Below are 21,972 nucleotides of genomic sequence, written 5' to 3' on the forward strand. Positions count from 1 at the left end.
GGGATGTACCTATAGCAGAGCTGGGATGTACCTATAGCAGAGCTGGGATGTACCTATAGCAGAGCTGGGATGTACCTATAGCAGAGCTGGGATGTACCTGTAGCAGAGCTGGGATGTACCTATAGCAGAGCTGGGATGTACCTATAGCAGAGCTGGGATGTACCTATAGCAGAGCTGGGATGATGTACCTATAGCAGAGCTGGGATGTACCTATAGCAGAGCTGGGATGTACCTATAGCAGAGCTGGGATGTACCTATAGCAGAGCTGGGATGTACCTATAGCAGAACTGGGATGTACCTATAGCAGAGCTGGGATGTACCTATAGCAGAGCTGGGATGTACCTATAGCAGAGCTGGGATGTACCTATAGCAGAGCTGGGATGTACCTATAGCAGAGCTGGGATGTACCTATAGCAGAGCATGTATAATGTAATGGTGTATTCCTGTTCTTCTCCTCAGGGGGCTAAACTGCCCATGTCCATCATCATCGTTGGAGTGGGACAGGCTGAGTTTGACGGTAAGATGCTACATCTCTTCCTGACATTATTGCTGTTAATATAATTATATTATATGCCATGTAACAGATGCTATAGCCACTTATAGATGCTATAGCAACTTACAGTTATGAGTGTATTGATTTTACGTACGGCTGGCCCCAGGAATAGAACCCGCCAGTGTCATGATCTACTAACTGAGATACAGATGATCATTACAGCATTACTACACATACTGCAGTTGGACCTGAAACCTTTTCACCTACAGGTTACAATACCTGTCATTGTAGTTTACAATACCTGTTGTTGTAGTTTACAATACCTGTCGTTGTAGTTTACAATACCTGTTGTTGTTGGTTACAATACCTGTCGTTGTAGTTTACAATACCTGTTGTTGTTGGTTACAATACCTGTCATTGTAGTTTACAATACCTGTTGTTGTTGGTTACAATACCTGTCGTTGTAGTTTACAATACCTGTTGTGGAGTTTACAATACCTGTTGTTGTAGTTTACAATACCTGTTGTTGTAGTTTACAATACCTGTCGTTGTAGTTTACAATACCTGTTGTTGTAGTTTACAATACCTGTCGTTGTAGTTTACAATACCTGTTGTTGTAGTTTACAATACCTGTCGTTGTAGTTTACAATACCTGTCGTTGTAGTTTACAATACCTGTTGTTGTTGTTTACAATACCTGTTGTTGTTGTTTACAATACCTGTTGTGGAGTTTACAATACCTGTCGTTGTAGTTTACAATACCTGTTGTTGTAGTTTACACTACCTGTTGTTGTAGTTTACACTACCTGTTGTTGTAGTTTACACTACCTGTCGTTGTAGTTTACACTACCTGTCGTTGTAGTTTACAATACCTGTCATTGTAGTTTACAATACCTGTCGTTGTAGTTTACAATACCTGTCGTTGTAGTTTACAATACCTGTCATTGTAGTTTACACTACCTGTCGTTGTAGTTTACAATGCCTGTTGTTGTAGTTTACAATACCTGTTGTTGTAGTTTACAATACATGTTGTTGTAGTAGTTTTCGATAACAATATCAATTAAAAAAATGACTACCTGGTATTATTGCTTAATAATCACATTTACTGTTCTCTGAGTGCTGGACCTAAAACGTTATAAAGACCTGTTTAGACTTAATGTTTAAACCTTTAGCTGATATTTATTGTTAAACTTTAACCAGATCTGCTGATATATTATTTAATGTATGACGCTGACCTTTAATACATTCAGACAACTAATCAGAAGGAACTCTGCAGCCGCTCCACGTTCTCATCATTACCATTAGCCTGCCCTGAAAGATAATTGATTGAGAGTGAGTCCACGATTAACTGATTAAATTTATACAATTCAGACATGCAGAAGCCAGGTGCTGTGTTGTAGCCAGGTGCTGTGTTGCTCCCTCGTTTCTAGCAATTAGCCAGACGAATGACCTGCAAGACAATTAGCAACTAATTTTGATTCAATAGAGGAGAGAGCGAAAGAGAGAGAGAGAGAGATACGAGAGAGAGAGAGCGAGAGAGAGAGAGAATGAGAGTGAGAGAAAGAGAAAGAGAAAGAGAGAGAGAGAGAGAGAGAGAGAGAGAGAGAGAGAAGGAAAATAAAGTATTTTAGTATGGTGTTGAGTGTGTTGTGGTGTAATGTAGTTTGAAGTGGTCAGGACTAATGGCTGGGTTCATCGGAGTTCTTATGAATTTCAATTAGAGTTCTGATTAAACGAGCTGATGATTATTAGATGCTCTATCGTCAGGCAGAATAGATTAGAATTGAGACAGGTCATCTCAACATGAATGTGGTTCCTGTCGGAGGTAGAATCTGAAGAGTTTATGAAAATAACATGTTTGTGTTTTGCCAGTAAGAAAGAGGAAAAATAAAGTGATTAAGAGATCAATTAATAAACGTATGTGTAGTCAGAGCATAAGTTGACCAGCTGGAAAGTGTCTTCACTGACATTTCCAACCTCTTCCAGTCGGAGTCTGTGATACCAACATGTTTCAAGCAGACCACCACTGTGCCTGTGCCCAAGAACGCCAAGGTAACACCAAGGTAACCGGTCTAAATGTCTACCGCATCGTAGCACTCACATCTGTAGCCATGAAAATCATTGAAAGGCTGGTGACGTCTCACATCAACACCATCATCCCAGACACCCTGGATCCACTCCAACTCACATACGGCCCCAACAGATCCACGCATGACAAAATCTCTATTGTACTCCACACACTGCCCTTTCCCACCTGGACAAAAGGAACACCTATGTGAGAATGCTGTTCATTGACTACAGCTCAGCATTCAACACCATAGTCCCCTCAAAGCTCATCAATAAGCTAAGGATCCTGGGACTAAACACCTCCCTCTGCAACTGGATTCTGGACTTCCTGACGTTCCACCTCCAGGTGGTGAGGGTAGGTAACAACACGTCCACCATGCTGACCCTCATCACAGGGGCCCCTCAAGGGTCCAAGCTTAGTCCCTTCCTGGACTCCCACGACTGCGTGGCTGTGGCCGCAGACGACTCCAACACCATCATTAAGTTTGCAGACGACGCAATGGATTAGGCCTGAACACCGAAGACGAGGAGATAAGGAGATAGGGAGGAGGTCAGTAACCTGGCAGTGTGGTGCCAGAACCACAACCTCTCCCTCAACGTCAGCAAGACAAAGGAGCTGATTGTGAACTATAAGAAACAGAGTGCTGAGCACGCCCTAATTCACATCGACGGGACTTCAGTGAAGCGGGTCGAGAGCTTCAAGTTCGTAGGTGTTCACATCGCTAAGGATCATGGTCCACACACACCAACACAGTCGTGAAGAGGGCACGACAATTCCTCTTCCCCATCAGGAGGCTGAAAAGACTTGTCATGGGCCCACAGATCCTCACCATTGAGTACATCTTGACTGGCTGCATCACTGCCTGGTATGGCAACTGCATGGCATCTGAGCGCAAGGCGCTACAGAGAACAGTGAGTACAGCCCAATACATGACTGGAGCCGAGCTCCCTGTCATCCAGGATGCAAGGCGCTACGGAGAATAGTGAGTACAGCCCAATACATGACTGGAGCCGAGCTCCCTGTCATCCAGGATGCAAGGCGCTACAGAGAATAGTGAGTACAGCCCAATACATGACTGGAGCCGAGCTCCCTGTCATCCAGGATGCAAGGCGCTACAGAGAATAGTGAGTTCAGTCCAATACATGACTGGAGCCGAGCTCCCTGTCATCCAGGATGTAAGGCGCTACAGAGAATAGTGAGTACAGTCCAATACATCACTGGAGCCGAGCTCCCAGTCATCCAGGACCTGTATGCAAGGCGGTGTCAGAGGAAGGCCCTAAAAACTGTTATGAACTTGAGTGAAGACCCAAACGCGGTTTTAACAGAAAACAGAGTTCTTTAATAAAAAACAGGAATGGCATAAATCCTCTTCCAACGTAGTCAATGGAACAAAAGAACGTAGTATAATGCAGGTTGCACCTGCCATGCAGACTCCGACAGGACAGGACAAGGTGGAAGCAAACGAGACGACAGCTTGCTTCTGGCATCAAAAAACACAAACAAGAATCAGACACTGAAAGTAGCAGGAACAGAGAAAGAAATAGAGACCTAATCAGAGGGGGAAGAGAGAACAGGTGGGGAAAGAGAGAATGAGCTAGTTAGGGAAATGTAGAACAGCTGAGGGATGAGAGACAGAGAAGGTAACCTAAAAAGACCAGCAGAGAGAGAGAATGAAGAGAAAGGACAGGAACAGACATAACAAGACATGACAGTACCCCCCACTCACCGAGCGCCTCCTGGCGCACTCGAGGAGGAAACCTGGCGGCAACGGAGGAAATCATCGATCAGCGAACGGTCCAGCACGTCCCGAGAGGGAACCCAACTCCTCTCCTCAGGACCGTACCCCTCCCAATCCACTAGGTACTGATGACCACGGCCCCGAGGGCGCATGTCCAAAATCTTACGAACCCTGTAGATGGGTGCGCCTCGACAAGGATGGGGGGAGGGACGAGCGGGGGCGCGAAGAACGGGCTTAACACAGGAGACATGGAAGACCGGGTGAACGCGACGAAGATAGCGCTGGAGAAGAAGTCGCACTGCGACAGGATTAATGACCTGGGAAATACGGAACGGACCAATGAACCGTGGGGCCAACTTGCGAGAAGCTGTCTTAAGGGGAAGGTTCTGAGTGGAGAGCCATACTCTCTGACCGCAACAATATCTAGGACTCTTGGTCCTACGCTATTAGCGGCCCTCACAGTCTGCGCCCTATTACGGCAAAGTGCCGACCTGACCCCCTTCCAGGTGCGCGCAACGCTGGACAAAAGCCTGAGCGGAGGGGACGCAGGACTCGGCGAGCTGAGATGAGAACAGCGGAGGCTGGTACCCGAGGCTACACTGAAAAGGGGATAGACCGGTAGCAGACGAGGGAAGCGAGTTGTGGGCGTACTCTGCCCAGGGGAGCTGTTCTGACCAAGACGCAGGGTTACGAAAAGAAAGACTGCGTAAATGCGACCAACAGTCTGATTGGCCCGTTGGCTTGACCGTTAGACTGGGGATGAAAGCCGACGAGAGACTGACGGAAGCCCCAATCAAACGGCAAAACTCCCTCCAAAATTGAGACGTGAACTGCGGGCCTCTGTCGGAAACGACGTCAGACGGAAGGCCATGAATTCGGAAAACATTCTCGATAATGATCTGAGCCGTCTCCTTAGCAGAAGGGAGCTTATCGAGAGGAATGAAATGAGCCGCCTTAGAGAATCTATCGACAACCGTAAGAATAACTGTCTTCCCCGCTGATGAAGGCAGTCCGGTGATAAAATCTAAAGCGATGTGAGACCACGGTCGAGAGGGAATGGGAAGCGGTCTGAGACGGCCGGCAGGAGGAGAGTTCCCAGATTTAGTCTGCGCGCAGACCGAACAAGCGGCGACAAATCGACGCGCGTCACGTTCCCGAGTGGGCCACCAGAAACGCTGGCGAATGGAAGCGAGCGTACCCCGAAGGCCGGGGTGGCCGGCTAACTTGGCAGAGTGGGCCCACTGAAGAACGGCCGGACGAGTAGGAACGGGAACGAACAGAAGGTTCCTAGGACAAGCTCGCGGCGACGGAGTGTGAGCGAGTGCTTGCTTTACCTGCCTCTCAATTCCCAGACAGTCAACTCCGACAACACGCCCCTCAGGGAGAATCCCATCGGGGTCGGTGGAGACCTCAGAAGAACTGAAGAGACGAGATAAAGCATCAGGTTTGGTGTTTTTGAGCCCGGACGATAAGAAATAACAAACTCGAAACGAGCGAAAAACAGAGCCCAACGAGCCTGACGCGCATTAAGTCGTTTGGCTGAACGGATGTACTCAAGGTTCCTATGGTCAGTCCAAACGACAAAAGGAACGGTCGCCCCTCCAACCACTGTCGCCATTCGCCTAGGGCTAAGCGGATGGCGAGCAGTTCGCGATTACCAACATCATAGTTACGTTCTGACGGCGATAAGCGATGAGAGAAAAACGCGCAAGGATGGACCTTGCCGTCAGAGAGAGAGCGCTGAGAAAGAATGGCTCCCACGCCCACCTCTGACGCGTCAACCTCAACAACAAACTGTCTAGAGATGTCAGGTGTAACAAGAATAGGTGCGGATGTAAAACGATTCTTAAGAAGATCAAAAGCTCCCTGGGCGGAAACGGACCACTTAAAGCACGTCTTAACAGAAGTAAGGGCTGTGAGAGGAGCTGCCACCTGACCGAAATTACGGATGAAACGACGGTAGAAATTAGCGAAGCCCAGAAAGCGCTGCAGCTCGACCGTGACTTAGGAACGGGCCAATCAATGACAGCCTGGACCTTAGCGGGATCCATCTTAATGCCCTCAGCGGAAATAACGGAACCGAGAAAAGGGACAGAGGCGGCATGAAAAGTGCACTTCTCAGCCTTCACATAAAGACAGTTCTCCAAAAGGCGCTGAGGACGCGTCGCACGTGCTGAACATGAATCGAGAGAGACGGTGAAAAAATCAGGATATCATCCATGTAAACGAAAACAAAAATGTTCAGCATGTCTCTCAGGACGTCGTTAACTAGTGCCTGAAAGACAGCTGGAGCGTTAACGAGGCCGAAAGGAAGAACCCGGTATTCAAAGTGCCCTAACGGAGTGTTAAACGCCGTCTTCCACTCGTCCCCCCCTGATGCGCACGAGATGGTAGGCGTTACGAAGGTCCAATTTAGTGAAAAACCTGGCTCCCTGCAGGATCTCGAAGGCTGAAGACATAAGAGGAAGCGGATAACGATTCTTAACTGTTATGTCATTCAGCCCTCGATAATCCACGCATGGGCGCAGGGACCCGTCCTTCTTCTGAACAAAAAGAACCCGCGCCGGCGGGGGAGGAGGAGGAGACTATGGTACCGGCGTCGAGCGAAACCGACAAATAATCCTCGAGAGCCTTACGTTCGGGAGCCGACAGAGAGTATAATCTACCCCGGGGGGAGTAGTTCCCGGAAGGAGATCAATACTACAGTCATACGACCGGTGGGAGGGAGAGAAGTGGCCTTGGAACGACTGAACACCGTGCGCAGATCGTGATACTCCTCCGGCACCCCTGTCAACGCCAGGCTCCTCCTGTGAAGAAGAGACAGAGGAAACAGGAGGGATAGCAGACATTAAACAGGTTACATGACAAGAAACATTCCAGGATAGGATAGTATTACTAGACCAATTAATAGAAGGGTTATGGCGCACTAGCCAGGGATGACCCAAAACAACAGGTGTAAAAGGTGAACGAAAAATTAAGAAAGAAATGGTTTCGCTATGATTACCAGAGACAGTGAGGGTTAAAGGCAGCGTCTCACGCTGAATCTTGGGGAGAGAACTACCATCTAAAGCGAACAAGGCCCTGGGCTCCCTAACTGTCTGAGAGGAATGTCATGTTCCCGAGCCCAGGTCTCGTCCATAAAACAGCCCTCCGCCCCAGAGTCTATCAAGGCACTGCAGGAAGCAGATGAACCGGGCCAGCGGAGATGGACCGGAAAGGTAGTGCGTGATCCAGAAGGAGAGGCCTGAGTAGTTGCGCTCACCAGTAGCCCTCCTCTTACTGATGAGCTCTGGCTTTTACTGGACATGAGGTGACAAAATGACCAGCGGAGCCGCAGTAGAGACAGAGGCGATTGGTGATTCTCCGTTCCCTCTCCTTGGCCGAGATGCGAATACCCCCAGCTGCATAGGCTCAGCATCCGAGCCGGCGGGGGAGGGTGGCAGTGATGCGGCAGGTGGCAGTGATGTGGAGAGGGGAGCAACGGAGAACGTGAGCTCCTTTCCACGAGCTCGGCGACGAAGATCAAACCGTCGCTCTATGCGAATAGCGAGAGCTATTAAGGAGTCCAGACTGGAAGGAACCTCCCGGGAGAGGATCTCATCCTTAACCTCGACGTGGAGACCCTCCAGAAAACGAGCGAGCAAAGCCGGCTCGTTCCAGTCACTAGAGGCAGCGAGAGTGCGAAACTCAATAGAATAATCCGTTATGGATCTATTCCCCTGACATAGGGAAGACAGGGCCCTGGAAGCCTCCTCGCCAAAAACAGAACGGTCAAAAACCCGTATCATCTCCTCCTTAAAGTCCTGATACTGGTTAATACACTCAGCCCTCGCCTCCCAGACTGCCGTGCCCCACTCACGCGCCCGTCCGGTAAGGAGAGAAATGACGTAGGCGATGCGGGCTGCGCTCCTGGAGTAAGTGTTGGGCTGGAGAGAGAACACCACATCACACTGAGTGAGGAATGAGCGGCACTCAGTGGGCTCCCAGAGTAACACGGCGGGTTGTTGATCCTGGGCTCCGGAGACTCGGAAACCCTGGAAGTGGGCGGTGGATCGAGGTGGAGTTGGTGAACCCGTCTTGTGAGGTCGGAGACTTGGACGGCCAGGGTCTCAACGGCATGTTGAGCAGCAGACAATTCCTCCTCGTGTCTGCCTAGCATCGCTCCCTGGATCTCGACGGCGGAGTGAAAAGGGTCCGGAGCCGCTGGGTCCATTCTTGGTCTGATTCTTCTGTTATGAACTTGAGTGAAGACCCAAACGCGGTTTTAACAGAAAACAGAGTTCTTTAATAAAAAACAGGAATGGCATAAATCCTCTTCCAACGTAGTCAATGGAACAAAAGAACGTAGTATAATGCAGGTTGCACCTGCCATGCAGACTCCGACAGGACAGGACAAGGTGGAAGCAAACGAGACGACAGCTTGCTTCTGGCATCAAAAAACACAAACAAGAATCAGACACTGAAAGTAGCAGGAACAGAGAAAGAAATAGAGACCTAATCAGAGGGGGAAGAGAGAACAGGTGGGGAAAGAGAGAATGAGCTAGTTAGGGGAAATGTAGAACAGCTGAGGGATGAGAGACAGAGAAGGTAACCTAAAAAGACCAGCAGAGAGAGAGAATGAAGAGAAAGGACAGGAACAGACATAACAAGACATGACAAAAAACGGGCAAAGACTCCAGCCACCCAACTCATAGCGTGTTTTCTCTGCTACCACACGGTAAGTGGGAGCGATGCACCAAGTCTGGAACCAACAGTACCCGGTAAAGCTTCTACCCCCAAGACATAAGATGTACCTGTGTACCTGTGTAGAGTAGGTGTGGAGATCATCCGTTCACCTACTCTGCGTCTCACAAAGACACGGAGGTTGGAACCAAAAATCTCAAATTTGGACTCATCAGACCAAAGGACAGATTTCTTATAGCGATAAGACTGCTAAATAGTTAGTCCGGGTAGCTGTGGTTAACTACTTAACTCTCTGCATTGACCCTTTTTAATTACTGACTTTTTGACTCATCACATATTACTGTTTAATATCTGTCACTTTATTCCTAGTTAGATGTACAGTACCAGTCTAAAGTTTGGACACTCCTACTCATTCAAGGGTTTATCTTTATCTTTACTATTTTTTACATTGTAGAATAATAGTGAAGACATCAAGGCAAAGGGATGGCTACTTTGAAGAATCTCAAATAAAAAAATATATTTTGATTTGTTTAACACTTTTTTGTCACTAAATGATTCCATGTGTGTTATTTCATAGTTTTGATGTCTTCACTATGATTCTACAATATAGAAAATAATTTAAAGAATATATAAATAAAGAAATACCCTTGAATGAGTAGGTGTGTCCAAACTTTTGACTGGCACTGTACATATCTACTTCGTACCCCTACACATCAACTCAGTACTGGTACCCTGTGTACATAGATAGTCAAGTTATTACCTCGTACCCCTGCACATCAACTCAGTACTTGTACCCTGTGTACATAGATAGTCAAGTTATTACCTCGTACCCCTGCACATCAACTCAGTACTTGTACCCTGTGTACATAGATAGTCAAGTTATTACCTCCTACCCCTGCACATCAACTCAGTACTGGTACCCTGTGTATATAGCCAAGTTATTACCTTGTACCCCTACACATCAACTCAGTACTTGTACCCTGTGTACATAGATAGTCAAGTTATTACCTCATACACCTGCACATCAACTCAGTACTCATACCCTGTGTACATAGATAGTCAAGTTATTACCTCATACACCTGCACATCAACTCAGTACTCATACCCTGTGTACATAGATAGTCAAGTTATTACATTGTACCCCTACACATCAACTCAGTACTCGTACCCTGTGTACATAGATAGTTAAGTTATTACCTCGTATCCCTACACATCAACTCAGTACTGGTACCCCGTGTATATAGTCAAGTTATTACCTCGTACCCCTGCACATCAACTCAGTACTCGTACCCTGTGTACATAGATAGTCAAGTTATTACCTCGTACCCCTGCACATCAACTCAGTACTGGTACCCTGTGTATATAGCCAAGTTATTACCTCGTACCCCTGCACATCAACTCAGTACTCATACCCTGTGTACATAGATAGTCAAGTTATTACATTGTACCCCTACACATCAACTCAGTACTCATACCCTGTGTACATAGATAGTCAAGTTATTACCTCGTATCCCTACACATCAACTCAGTACTGGTACCCCGTGTATATAGTCAAGTTATTACCTCGTACCCCTACACATCAACTCAGTACTGGTACCCCGTGTATATAGTCAAGTTATTACCTCGTACCCCTGCACATCAACTCAGTACTCGTACCCTGTGTACATAGATAGTCAAGTTATTACCTCGTACCCCTGCACATCAACTCAGTACTGGTACCCTGTGTATATAGCCAAGTTATTACCTCGTACCCCTGCACATCAACTCAGTACTCGTACCCTGTGTATATAGCCAAGTTATTACCTTGTACCCCTGCACATCAACTCAGTACTTGTACCCTGTGTACATAGATAGTCAAGTTATTACCTCGTCACATCAACTCAGTACTCGTACCCTGTGTACATAGATAGTCAAGTTATTACCTCGTAACATCAACTCAGTACTGGTACCCTGTGTATATAGCCAAGTTATTACCTCGTACCCCTGCACATCAACTCAGTACTCGTACCCTGTGTACATCGATAGTCAAGTTATTACCTCGTACCCCTGCACATCAACTCAGTACTCGTACCCTGTGTATATAGCCAAGTTATTACATTGTACCCCTGCACATCAACTCAGTACTCATACCCTGTGTACATAGATAGTCAAGTTATTACATTGTACCCCTACACATCAACTCAGTACGCATACCCTGTGTACATAGATAGTCAAGTTATTACCTCGTATCCCTACACATCAACTCAGTACTGGTACCCCGTGTATATAGTCAAGTTATTACCTCGTACCCCTACACATCAACTCAGTACTGGTACCCTGTGTATATAGTCAAGTTATTACCTCGTACCCCTACACATCAACTCAGTACTCGTACCCTGTGTGCATAGATAGTCAAGTTATTTTAACTCATTGTGTATTTATTCCTCGTGTTACTATTTTCTTTCTCTCTGCATTGTTGGGAAGGGCCCGTAAGTCAGCATTTCACTGTTAGTCTACATCTGTTGTTTACGAAGCATGTGACCCTGACCCTAAAATAAAACATTATTTTATTTTAAATACTAGGCACACACATTTGAAAATAATTAAATCACAGAAATAGTTATTCATCAAGTTCGTCATTGCTCTTGAAAACAAGATTTTCATCTCAATGAGACCAAGTTGTAATGATGGGGAGGGTATGTCTAAAACGATTTGACACAAAAATCCTCTGTACTAGTTGTCCAGGCTCTTGTCTTGTCTGGTCTCTTCAGACACCCATACATACCCCACAAGACATGTCACCAGGGTTCTCTTCAGACACCCATACATACCCCACAAGACATGCCACCAGGGGTCTCTTCAGACACCCATACATACCCCACAAGACACGCCACCAGGGGTCTCTTCAGACACCCATACATACCCCACAAGACATGCCACCAGGGGTCTCTTCAGACACCCATACATACCCCACAAGACATGTCACCAGAGTTCTCTTCAGACACCCATACATACCCCACAAGACATGCCACCAGGGGTCTCTTCAGACACCCATACATACGCCACACGGCATGCCACCAGGGGTCTCTTTAGACACCCATACATACCCCACAAGACATGTCACCAGGGGTCTCTTCAGACACCCATACATACCCACAAGGCATGCCACCAGGGGTCTCTTCAGACACCCATACATACCCACAAGGCATGCCACCAGGGGTCTCTTCAGACACCCATACATACGCCACAAGACATGTCACCAGGGGTCTCTTCAGACACCCATACATACGCCACAAGACATGTCACCAGGGGTCTCTTCACAGTCCCCGAGTCCAGAACAAATTCACGGCAACGCACAGTGTTATACGAAATCTCCAATGACTCACGCAAAATGACCTTTAAAACGGATTAATCAACATTTAATGGAACGGTGGGACTGTGAGGACACACGCGCACACACACACACACACACACACACACACACACACACACACACAGACACAGACACAGACACAGACACAGACACAGACACACACACACACACACACACACACACACACACACACACACAGGACTATAGAAAAGAGCTGGTCAGAAAGAGATAGAGAAATGAATAGAGAAACAGAAGTTGAGTAGTACCTGAACATTTTCTACTGGAACATATTTACCTGCCACAGGAAACAGGAAACAGGAAATAGTCCTGTGAACAGATCAAATATTTCATGTGAAGCACACAACCACACAACCACACACACCACACACACAAATACATACACACAAACACACACACACAAATACACGCACACATACACACATATTGTTTTTTAGTTGTATTGTTTGTACATCGTATTTTACAATTGTGTGACTGTCCTTGTTTATCATTGTATCATCAGTGTTTTGTTACTTGTCATATCTTGTGTTTTTTGTGGAGCCCAGGAAGAGTAGCTGCTGATTGATTTGATTTTAAAAGTGTTCTTGTGCGTGTTTGGTGCATGTTTGGTGCGTGTTTGGTGCATGTTTGGTGCGTGTTTGGTGCGTGTTTGGTGAGTGTTTGATGCGTGTTTGGTGCGTGTTTGATGCGTGTTTGGTGCGTGTTTGATGCGTGTTTGGTGCGTATTTGATGCGTGTTTGGTGCGTGTTTGGTGCGTGTTTGATGTGTGTTTGGTGTGTGTTTGATGTGTGTTTGGTGTGTGTTTGATGTGTGTTTGTTCTCTTAACCCTGCAGCCATGGTGGAGTTGGATGGTGATGACATCAGAATCTCTTCCAGAGGGAAGCTGGCAGAGAGAGACATTGTCCAGGTGACGCACACACACACACACACACACACACACACACACACACACACACACACACACACACACACACACACACACACACACACACACACTTTAGTAAGTCACACAGGCCATGAACACAGCTACGAACAAACCCATCTTTTCTTGACCAGTTGAAATGTCATGGCTCTCCCAAGGAGGTCTTTATCCAGTGAGGGGTATTGTTTGATTTTTTTTTACAATCACTAGGACCCATTTCTCAATAATTAGGTCACTTTTTCACATCTTCAAAACTCTTCACACAGTTCTGCTAACCAACTTTCAGCTTGAGCACAGCAGTGAATTTCTCATCCAAAATGCACTAAAACCACCAAGGTGGGAGGAAAATAATTCCTCTATGGTGATGAGGAATAGAGAGTAAGGTGAGAGGAAAATAATTCCTCTATGGGGTTGAGGAATAGAGAGTAGGGTGAGAGGAAAATAATTCCTCTATGGGGTTGAGGAATAGAGAGTAGGGTGAGAGGAAAATAATTCCTCTATGGGGTTGAGGAATAGAGAGTAAGGTGGGAGGAAAATAATTCCTCTATGGGGTTGAGGAATAGAGAGTAAGGTGGGAGGAAAATAATTCCTCTATGGGGTTGAGGAATAGAGAGTAAGTTGGGAGGAAAATAATTCCTCTATGGGGTTGAGGAATAGAGAGTAAGGTGAGAGGAAAATAATTCCTCTATGGGGTTGAGGAATAGAGAGTAAGGTGAGAGGAAAATAATTCCTCTATGGGGTTGAGGAATAGAGAGTAAGGTGGGAGGAAAATAATTCCTCTATGGGGTTGAGGAATAGAGAGTAAGGTGGGAGGAAAATAATTCCTCTATGGGGTTGAGGAATAGAGAGTAAGTGGGAGGAAAATAATTCCTCTATGGGGTTGAGGAATAGAGAGTAAGGTGGGAGGAAAATAATTCCTCTATGGGGTTGAGGAATAGAGAGTAAGGTGGGAGGAAACGTGACACCATCCTTGGACAGTCTGCAAACCACTCTGTGACTGCACTGGAGTGGGGAAATGTCACATTGTCCCATACAAGTACAAACGTTGGCCGGTGTTGTATGACTCAATTAGTAGTTTGTCTAACAGCCATCCATCAGAGGATATTGCTGCACACATTGTGATGTTGTCCCCTCTGGTCCGAGACATCCACTGTGGCTAGTTTCCCAATCACATTTCTTCCGCGCCGCCGTGTTTTGGCCAAGTTGAAACCAGCCTCGTCCACAAAGATGGGGCGGCAGGATAGCCTAGTGGTTAGAGCGTTGGACTAGTAACCGCAAGGTTGTAAGTTCAAATCCCCGAGCTGACTAGGTACAAATCTGTCGTTCTGCCCCTGAACATGCAGTTAACCCACTGTTCCTAGGCTGTCATTGAAAATAAGAATGTGTTCTTAACTGACTTGCCTAGTTAAAAAAAAGTGGGGTGTTTGCCTGGCTTCAATCTCCATAACTCTCTAAAATAAATCCACAAGGCAACATAAGAGTTATTCTAATACGGTAGTTTACATGATACCTGAGAACAGGCCATTGTGTGCCTCCGACCTGTTTGGTTTTGTTGAAAACCAGTTCTGTATTTTATAGTCATTTTACCTGGACATATCGGTTCCTGAGTTGCTTGACTCGTTCAGAGTTCCTCTCAAAGGGGACAGTGTACAACTGCTTCATCCTGACTTGATGTTGTTTCAGGACTCTAGAAATAGTTGTCATGCTTACATTGTCTGCCAACACTCATCTAGAATCTCTGTGAGTTTTATGCCATTGTTTTTTATGACTATATCAACGATTGCAGTTTCATGCACAGCAGTGAAAATCCTGCCTCTCCCGTCTGTAGAAGGAAACCGCTGGGTCCTAAGCAGAAAAACAAAAACAATTACACACCAGTGGGTTTGGAGGCTTTGCTCAATTTACTTCTGTAATGAGCAGTTCGGTCAGATGCCCTTGCAGAATGCACGTCTCACCTGGTGTTTAGCCGGACATTTCTTACAATAGATGCCACTGTTGAGTGTTGCAGATTTGGCTGCACTCTCAGACCAGCCTCTCTCATTGATAGACCATGATTTATTACATGATCCAGTATAGTAGCTCTAATCTCATCTGAGACTACAGCTCTTGATCTTCCTCTTCTTCCACCACGCATACGTACTCCTCTCCCTCTCCCAGCCACTCTTCTTCCTCTGTCAGGCACTTCTCTATCTCTGTCTGGGTCCATGTTTACATTACAGTACATCATTATTCCTAAGATGTCCCCTTTGTATAGATGGTAATGAAATGGAAAGACCAACACCTGTGTAGGTGTTCAGCTACAATGGGAATTAGCTGTCCAATTGTTTTGATAGTATTTCATTTTTTAGATTTTTAATATATTTCAATATGGTATTACTGTAGAAATGTAGCAAATTTCTGTCTTATTCAATTTTGTGTTATTTTAGGTTTTGAACATAAGTTGAACAGTTTTGAAAAGAGTATGTAAACATTTGCAAATTGGCCTGTAGGTACATAGAGTTTTGGTGGCGGTTGTGTCTGAGTGAGAAAAGAAATCATGAAATTTGTCATTGAATGTATTTTGTGCCAAAGCAATGAAAAATGATCCACAGTTTAGCCCACATAGACTGCTGTTGTGCTTACTGTGTGAAGGGTTTTGACCTAAGTATTGAAAAATGGGTCCTAGCGATTGTAAAAAAAAAATGGTTTAAAAAACTGTACATTTGAAGTGTTGATTTATAATGTCATATTCATGAGATGTTATGAGAAGTTGTCATGAGGTATTTTGTCTCTTCTTGCCAGTTTGTCCCATTCAGAGACTACATGGATCGTACAGGGAACCATGTCCTCAGTATGGCCCGGCTAGCCAAGGATGTCCTGGCTGAGATACCCGATCAGTTCATCTCTTATATGAAGAGTCGGGGCATCAAACCCAACCCTGCACCGCCCCCCTACACACCCTCTGGACACACACACCACACACAGATCTGACCACCTCACACACACACACCTTTACACTGAGTACTGATGAGAGAGACACCATCAAAGATTTGCAACCCCTAGGAATCATGGGAGGGGAACTCTGTCTACTTCCTGTTTGGAACATCGAGACAGGAAGTGATGTAAGAGGAAGCTATTAAAGCTACAGGTGTTTGTGTCAAAACTCTCCCAAACAGGTAACTCTCTGGACTGGGGAAGACAACAGTGTTTCTGTTCATTGTGGTTCTATCTATTCTGTTTGTCTCTCTGGAGGAAAAGAGAGACCACCATGGAGAGATTATATGTTGCTGTGCCATACAAGGACTATGGTGATCTATGAATTGTCTTTTTATCAACATACATGGGCCTGTGACTGTTTTCTTTTGTATTGTTAAAGAGCAGGTGTGATCGAAGGGTCATGTTGTGGTTGAAACTTGTGCCTGTCTGTAGAGGGGTTATCTCACCGACCAAGTGGAACCCTCGTGTGAACACTGACATCTCACCTTCGACCTTTGATCTTGCATGTGATTGGTGTATTGGAGCGCGTGTGTTAAGGTGGTGATGTTTTTAGAAACCTTTCCATCAGTTTACTAGTTTGTTTTGGGCCTCAGACATGTCTACATATTGATTAGTAGCTTCATCATTCAAGATGAAAAAAGAAAAGTATTTGTAATTTTTTGTTTCATTGCTTCACTAAGTTTTTCGTACTCCCATAAATTATTGATTCTTCTCTTGCTTTACATTTCAAAGCATGTTTGTGTAGGATGAAATTTCCCTGTATGCCTGTATTTATAATGTATCAAAGTGGCATGGATATATAAGGATATATAATGAATTTGTATTTGTTTAGTTATTTTATCATTTCTAGGTACCTTCCCAGTTTAGATTTCTCTACAACACACAGTTAGTTAGATAGTTAGCAATACGATTAAGCACAAGGGCGAGATACTTCAACCACCACAGCAGTTGGTAGAACCTGTCTGTGACGTCATCGTAACTGTGACATAAATAGCCACACCTGTAACATACATCATCATAAGTATTGGTTTTGATAGTTGACCAGGTCATATTTGGGATCAGTCAAAGATATTTAAAATATACAAATTATTACGCAATTCAAAAGCACACAAAACAAATCTAATACTCTTTCAACTATTCAATTTTTTTTTCTCTCTTTTCATCTCTCTCTTTCCATTGAAAACCTCTCTGGATAAAGACAGTAAATGTATCCACTTGAAGAATATTTTATTCTATGAATGAATATTTTATTCTATGAATCCTTTTCATGATCAACAATAACTCGCCCACCAGTCCTTTATCTCTCCCTCTCTCTCTCCCTCTCTCTCCTCTCCCTCTCCATCTCTCTCTCTCGCTCTCTTTCTCTCTCTCTCCCTCTCTCTCCATCTATCGCTCTCTATCTCTCTCTCTTCCTCTCCCTCTTCCTCTCCCTCTCCCTCTCTCTCTCTCTCCCTCTCTCTCCCTCTCTCTCTCCCTCTCTCTCTCTCTCTCTCTCTCTCTCTCTCTCTCTCTCTCTCTATTTCTCTCTCTCTCCTCTCTCTCTCTCCCTCTCTCTCTCTCCCTCTCACTCACTCACTCACTCACTCCCTCCCTGTCCTCTCCTCCATTTGTCTCGGACTGTGTCCATTAGCTCTGGCCATCGGAGTGAGTTGTGAAGTATAGACATCGTCTGGTCACCCTCAGTGCAGCGTACAAAGTCAGAGAGATCTCCTCAGCTAGATCAATACTCTCTCAGCCTTAATCATACTGTAGACCGCATTCCAACCAAGCCTGATAAAGAGCTAGGGCTGCATAATTACAGTAACTATATGCCAAAAACGTAGAGGTTTTCCAGAAATCCCTGGTGGAAGATTTCCTGGAATCAGAAGGGGTAATTTTGGGAAAGTTAATTTTGCCATCCGTTATACAACTCTCTCCTCTTACGAGTCGGAGTGATTTAGACCTAAAGTATTAGGACTGTGTTTATTAATTAGTACTTTACAAGAATACATATTCTTCCCCATCAACTTTAAGGAAAGCACTTCATTCTATTCCTTAAAGGTGTACTGGTACTTCCAGAGTATGTGTTTTATTATATTTGGTGGGGGAGATGATGATGATCGTATTGATATATCATATGGTAATATCCTTGTTTGTTTTGTACTGGAATGTGTGTGATGATAAGCCATTTAATCGGCAGAGTACATTACAATAAAAGTGTATAGAATTGCACATTGACTTGACTAGGCAGGTTCATTCTAGTAGTTCTATTTCTATATAGAAAGACAACATCTCTCCACAAATCCTGATCTGTAGGGTTGCCAGATTATGTACTGTACATCCATCCACTCACCTGGGGCACAAAGGCAAGACAGTGTTTTATATGTCATGCCGACATCTATAACATAGACACCATCTTATCCAGATCATGTGCATGGCAGTGGCAAGTAATGGCAGCAATTTCAGTGGACTGTTTGCTTTCTCTTCTGTTTGGTCTCTCGTGCCTGGCCATTTCTGTTGTTAGGGTAAGCTCTCTAGTTAGGAGATATCACCCATGGGGAAACTGTAGCCGACCAGCATGTTGCACAGTCCATTGTTTAATACTTTTTAAAATATGTGGGTTTTTTATACACCTCTTTCCATGTTTGTTGTTTAACTCTCTGGGTTTCTAAATTGCATGGTTCCCCTTTTTGTTTCTTTGAAGCGGTTTTAATTGTACATGATCGTTGTCATACGGTGTGTTGTGAAAGGCTTTCATTGGATTGCCATAAATTAAAATGAATTCAAAAAAAAACAAACCGAATGACTACTTTTTATAAAAGTTGTTGGAGAGTTGCACTTTGATGTAGAGGTCTTCACGGGTCCACGCGAATACCACAGAGGTAGTCAACAGACTACTACTGTATAGACTAGACATTTAGCCACTAACAATATACTGTAGTCCTTCCTAAAAACAAATTGTGAAATTACTGGATCACCATTTGTTTTATGAGGCTAATTCAAATATGTTTGCCTCTGGACAGTTTTTACAGCAGTGGGCTAAATCAGGGTCAGACACAGTGTTTCTTGGTATCTTAAACAAATCTACTCTGAGAGAAAAGCATACACCTCACACACATGGTTATATGGGCTTAAAACAAGAAGACATCTGTACCATGTCAGATATAGAGGTGAAATGTGTTGTGTTTTGAGTTTGCGTCCCAATATTACACTTTATGTACATCACAGAAGACAGAAGACTGAAATATAACTAAACCGGAAACACCGAATTTTCAACATATTTTTTTTAATAATGTTTATTAATTAATGCTATATTGTAATTTACTTCGCCGCCATGGCCTGTTTATTGCCGTACCTCTCTTATCTTACCTCATTTGCACTCACTGTATATAGACTTATTTCTTTCTACTGTATTATTGACTGTATGTTTGTTTATTCCATGTGTAACTCTGTGTTGTTGTATGTGTCGAACTGCTTTGCTTTATCTTGGCCAGGTCCCAGTTGTAAATGAGAACTTGTTCTCAACTAGCCTACCTGGTTAAATAAAGGTGAAATAAATATAAAAAAAAATAATGAAATCCCACCCATGAGGTCATTTGACTGCAGGAAAAGGCTATAAGTTGATTTGTCTCACGTTGCCTAATCTCCCATTGCCAACCAGAACACTAAGGCCTCACACGGAACCCAAACCGGCTGCACACGTGCACCCTCATGCATAAATGTATTTTGTCCCCCCACACCAAACGTGATCACGACACGCAGGTTAAAATATCAAAACAAACTCTGAACCAATGACATTAATTTGGGGACAGGTCGAAAAGCATTAAACATGTATAGCAATTTAGCTAGTTAGCTTGCACTTGCTAGCTAACGTTAATTTGTCTTATTTAGCTAGCTTGCTGTTGCTAGCTAATTTGTCCTGGGATATAAACATTGAGTTGTTATTTTACCTGAAATGCACAAGGACCTCTACTCCGACAACTAATTCACACATAAAACGGCCAACCGAATCGTTTCTAGTCGTCTCTCCTCCTTCCAGGCTTTTTTCATCTTTGAACTTATATGGTGATCGCATCTAAATTTTCATAGTATTACCACGACAACCGGCAACAAAGTTCGTCTTTCAATCACCCACGTGGTATAACCAATGAGGAGATGCACGTGGGTACCTGCTTCTATAAACCAATGAGGAGATGGGAGAGGCAGGACTTTCAGCGCGATCTGCGTCAGAAATAGGAATGACTTCTATTTTAGCCCTTGGTAACGCAGATGCTCGTTGGCGCGCGCAAGCAGTGTGGGTGCAATAATTGAATAACATGGATTTCTAAATGTATTTTGCGACGCTCGCGCACGTGACGTGTCCGGTCTGGTCAGCATGTTAAGGAGTAATTCCTAAAACAATGTCCTATAAAGAAGGTCTGTTCTCATTGACACTAACTACTCCAGTGATCAGCTTCCCTGGTCCAGCTCAGTGTTGTTGTCACATTTCCCAGAACTCCAACACTTTCACAGAAAAATGGAACACCTTCAAAGCTCTATCATCAGAACACCACATGAACTTCTCTATATCTGTTCTGCCAGATCTCTGTCCTGCCCAAAGTGTGGTCTGATGTGTGACAGCCCAGACACCCAGCAGCGTTGACCTTGGCCACGTTGAGAACTAACCTGGATAGTACCACCACACTCAGGAGATGGCACATCTAGTTGAAGGGCCAGACAAGACAGTAACAGTGTGTTCCCATGCCTGGGCTAATGGGTGACCCTTGAACCTAATGTGCCAGATCTCTGCCTTGTCCAAGTGTGAATCAGGGTAGGGCAGAGATGTGTGTGACCAGATGTATGCCAGCCCAGACACCCAACAGCTCAGCCGCCCAGCCATCCAGGCACTGTTGTTGTCTGACCCTTGACCTTGATGTGACAACTTCCTTGGGTGCTGCGCAACTGTCCCTGTGCCTTCTTTAAAATCTTCCCGACATCAATGAGCAGATAGCTTTTGATACAGACACACCATGGAAATAAACAGGGAATGCAGGGAATGCTTGGGTGCCTAGTGGTTAGAATGTTGGATTAGTAACCGAAAGGTTGCAAGTTCAAACCCCTGAGCTGACAAGGTATAAATCTGTCGTTCTGCCCCTGAACAAGGCAGTTAACCCACTGTTCCTAGGCCGTCATTGAAAATAAGAATTTGTTCTTAAATGGTAAAATAAAAATAAATAAAATAAAAATGTAAACCTGGATATAGACACGAGGAGCACTCTATTCCGTTGATACGGTGTCAAGGATTCTGAATATCGGAGAAAATATTACATCATCATATCAACATGGTTTCCATGGTTTCAACACAAGTACTAATCTGTAAATAAACCTGGAAGTAGTATGTCACTATACATTTTACGCTTATCTAATGTCAGTTTATGTGACTAACTACAATAGTTAAACGTCACTATCTTGAAATGTTTTCTAATGAGACCATGTTGATAGGAACCACAATGTCATTGTGTTTGTGGTTCCTGGAAGGCAACAGGGGACGCGTGTCCTTCAGCAGGACATCTGAATCAGTGGAGGCTGGTGGGGGGAGCTGTAGGAGAACGGGCTCATTTTAATGGATGGAACGGAATCAATGGAATGATATCAAACACAACAACCACATGGAAGCAACATGTTTGACTCCATGACAATGAGCCCATCCTCCTATAGCTCCTTCCACCAGCCTCCTCTGGTCTGAATAACTAATAAATAATCC

The 21,972-nt window shown here is 44.7% G+C and overlaps 1 protein-coding gene across 1 annotated transcript; it reads left to right on the forward strand.

Moving 5' to 3' along the window:
• Positions 1-465: 465 nt before the first annotated feature.
• LOC135528046 (copine-8-like) lies at positions 466-17,735 on the forward strand. The gene is made up of 3 exons (XM_064956816.1): positions 466-517; positions 13,186-13,259; positions 16,056-17,735. The coding sequence occupies exons 1-3, from the start codon at positions 475-477 to the stop codon at positions 16,242-16,244; spliced, it is 306 nt and encodes a 101-aa protein (XP_064812888.1). The 5' UTR covers positions 466-474; the 3' UTR covers positions 16,245-17,735.
• The last annotated feature ends 4,237 nt before the right edge of the window (positions 17,736-21,972 follow it).

The sequence above is a fragment of the Oncorhynchus masou genome, chromosome 5, assembly GCF_036934945.1.
Source record: "Oncorhynchus masou masou isolate Uvic2021 chromosome 5, UVic_Omas_1.1, whole genome shotgun sequence".
NCBI classification, from domain to species: domain Eukaryota; kingdom Metazoa; phylum Chordata; class Actinopteri; order Salmoniformes; family Salmonidae; genus Oncorhynchus; species Oncorhynchus masou.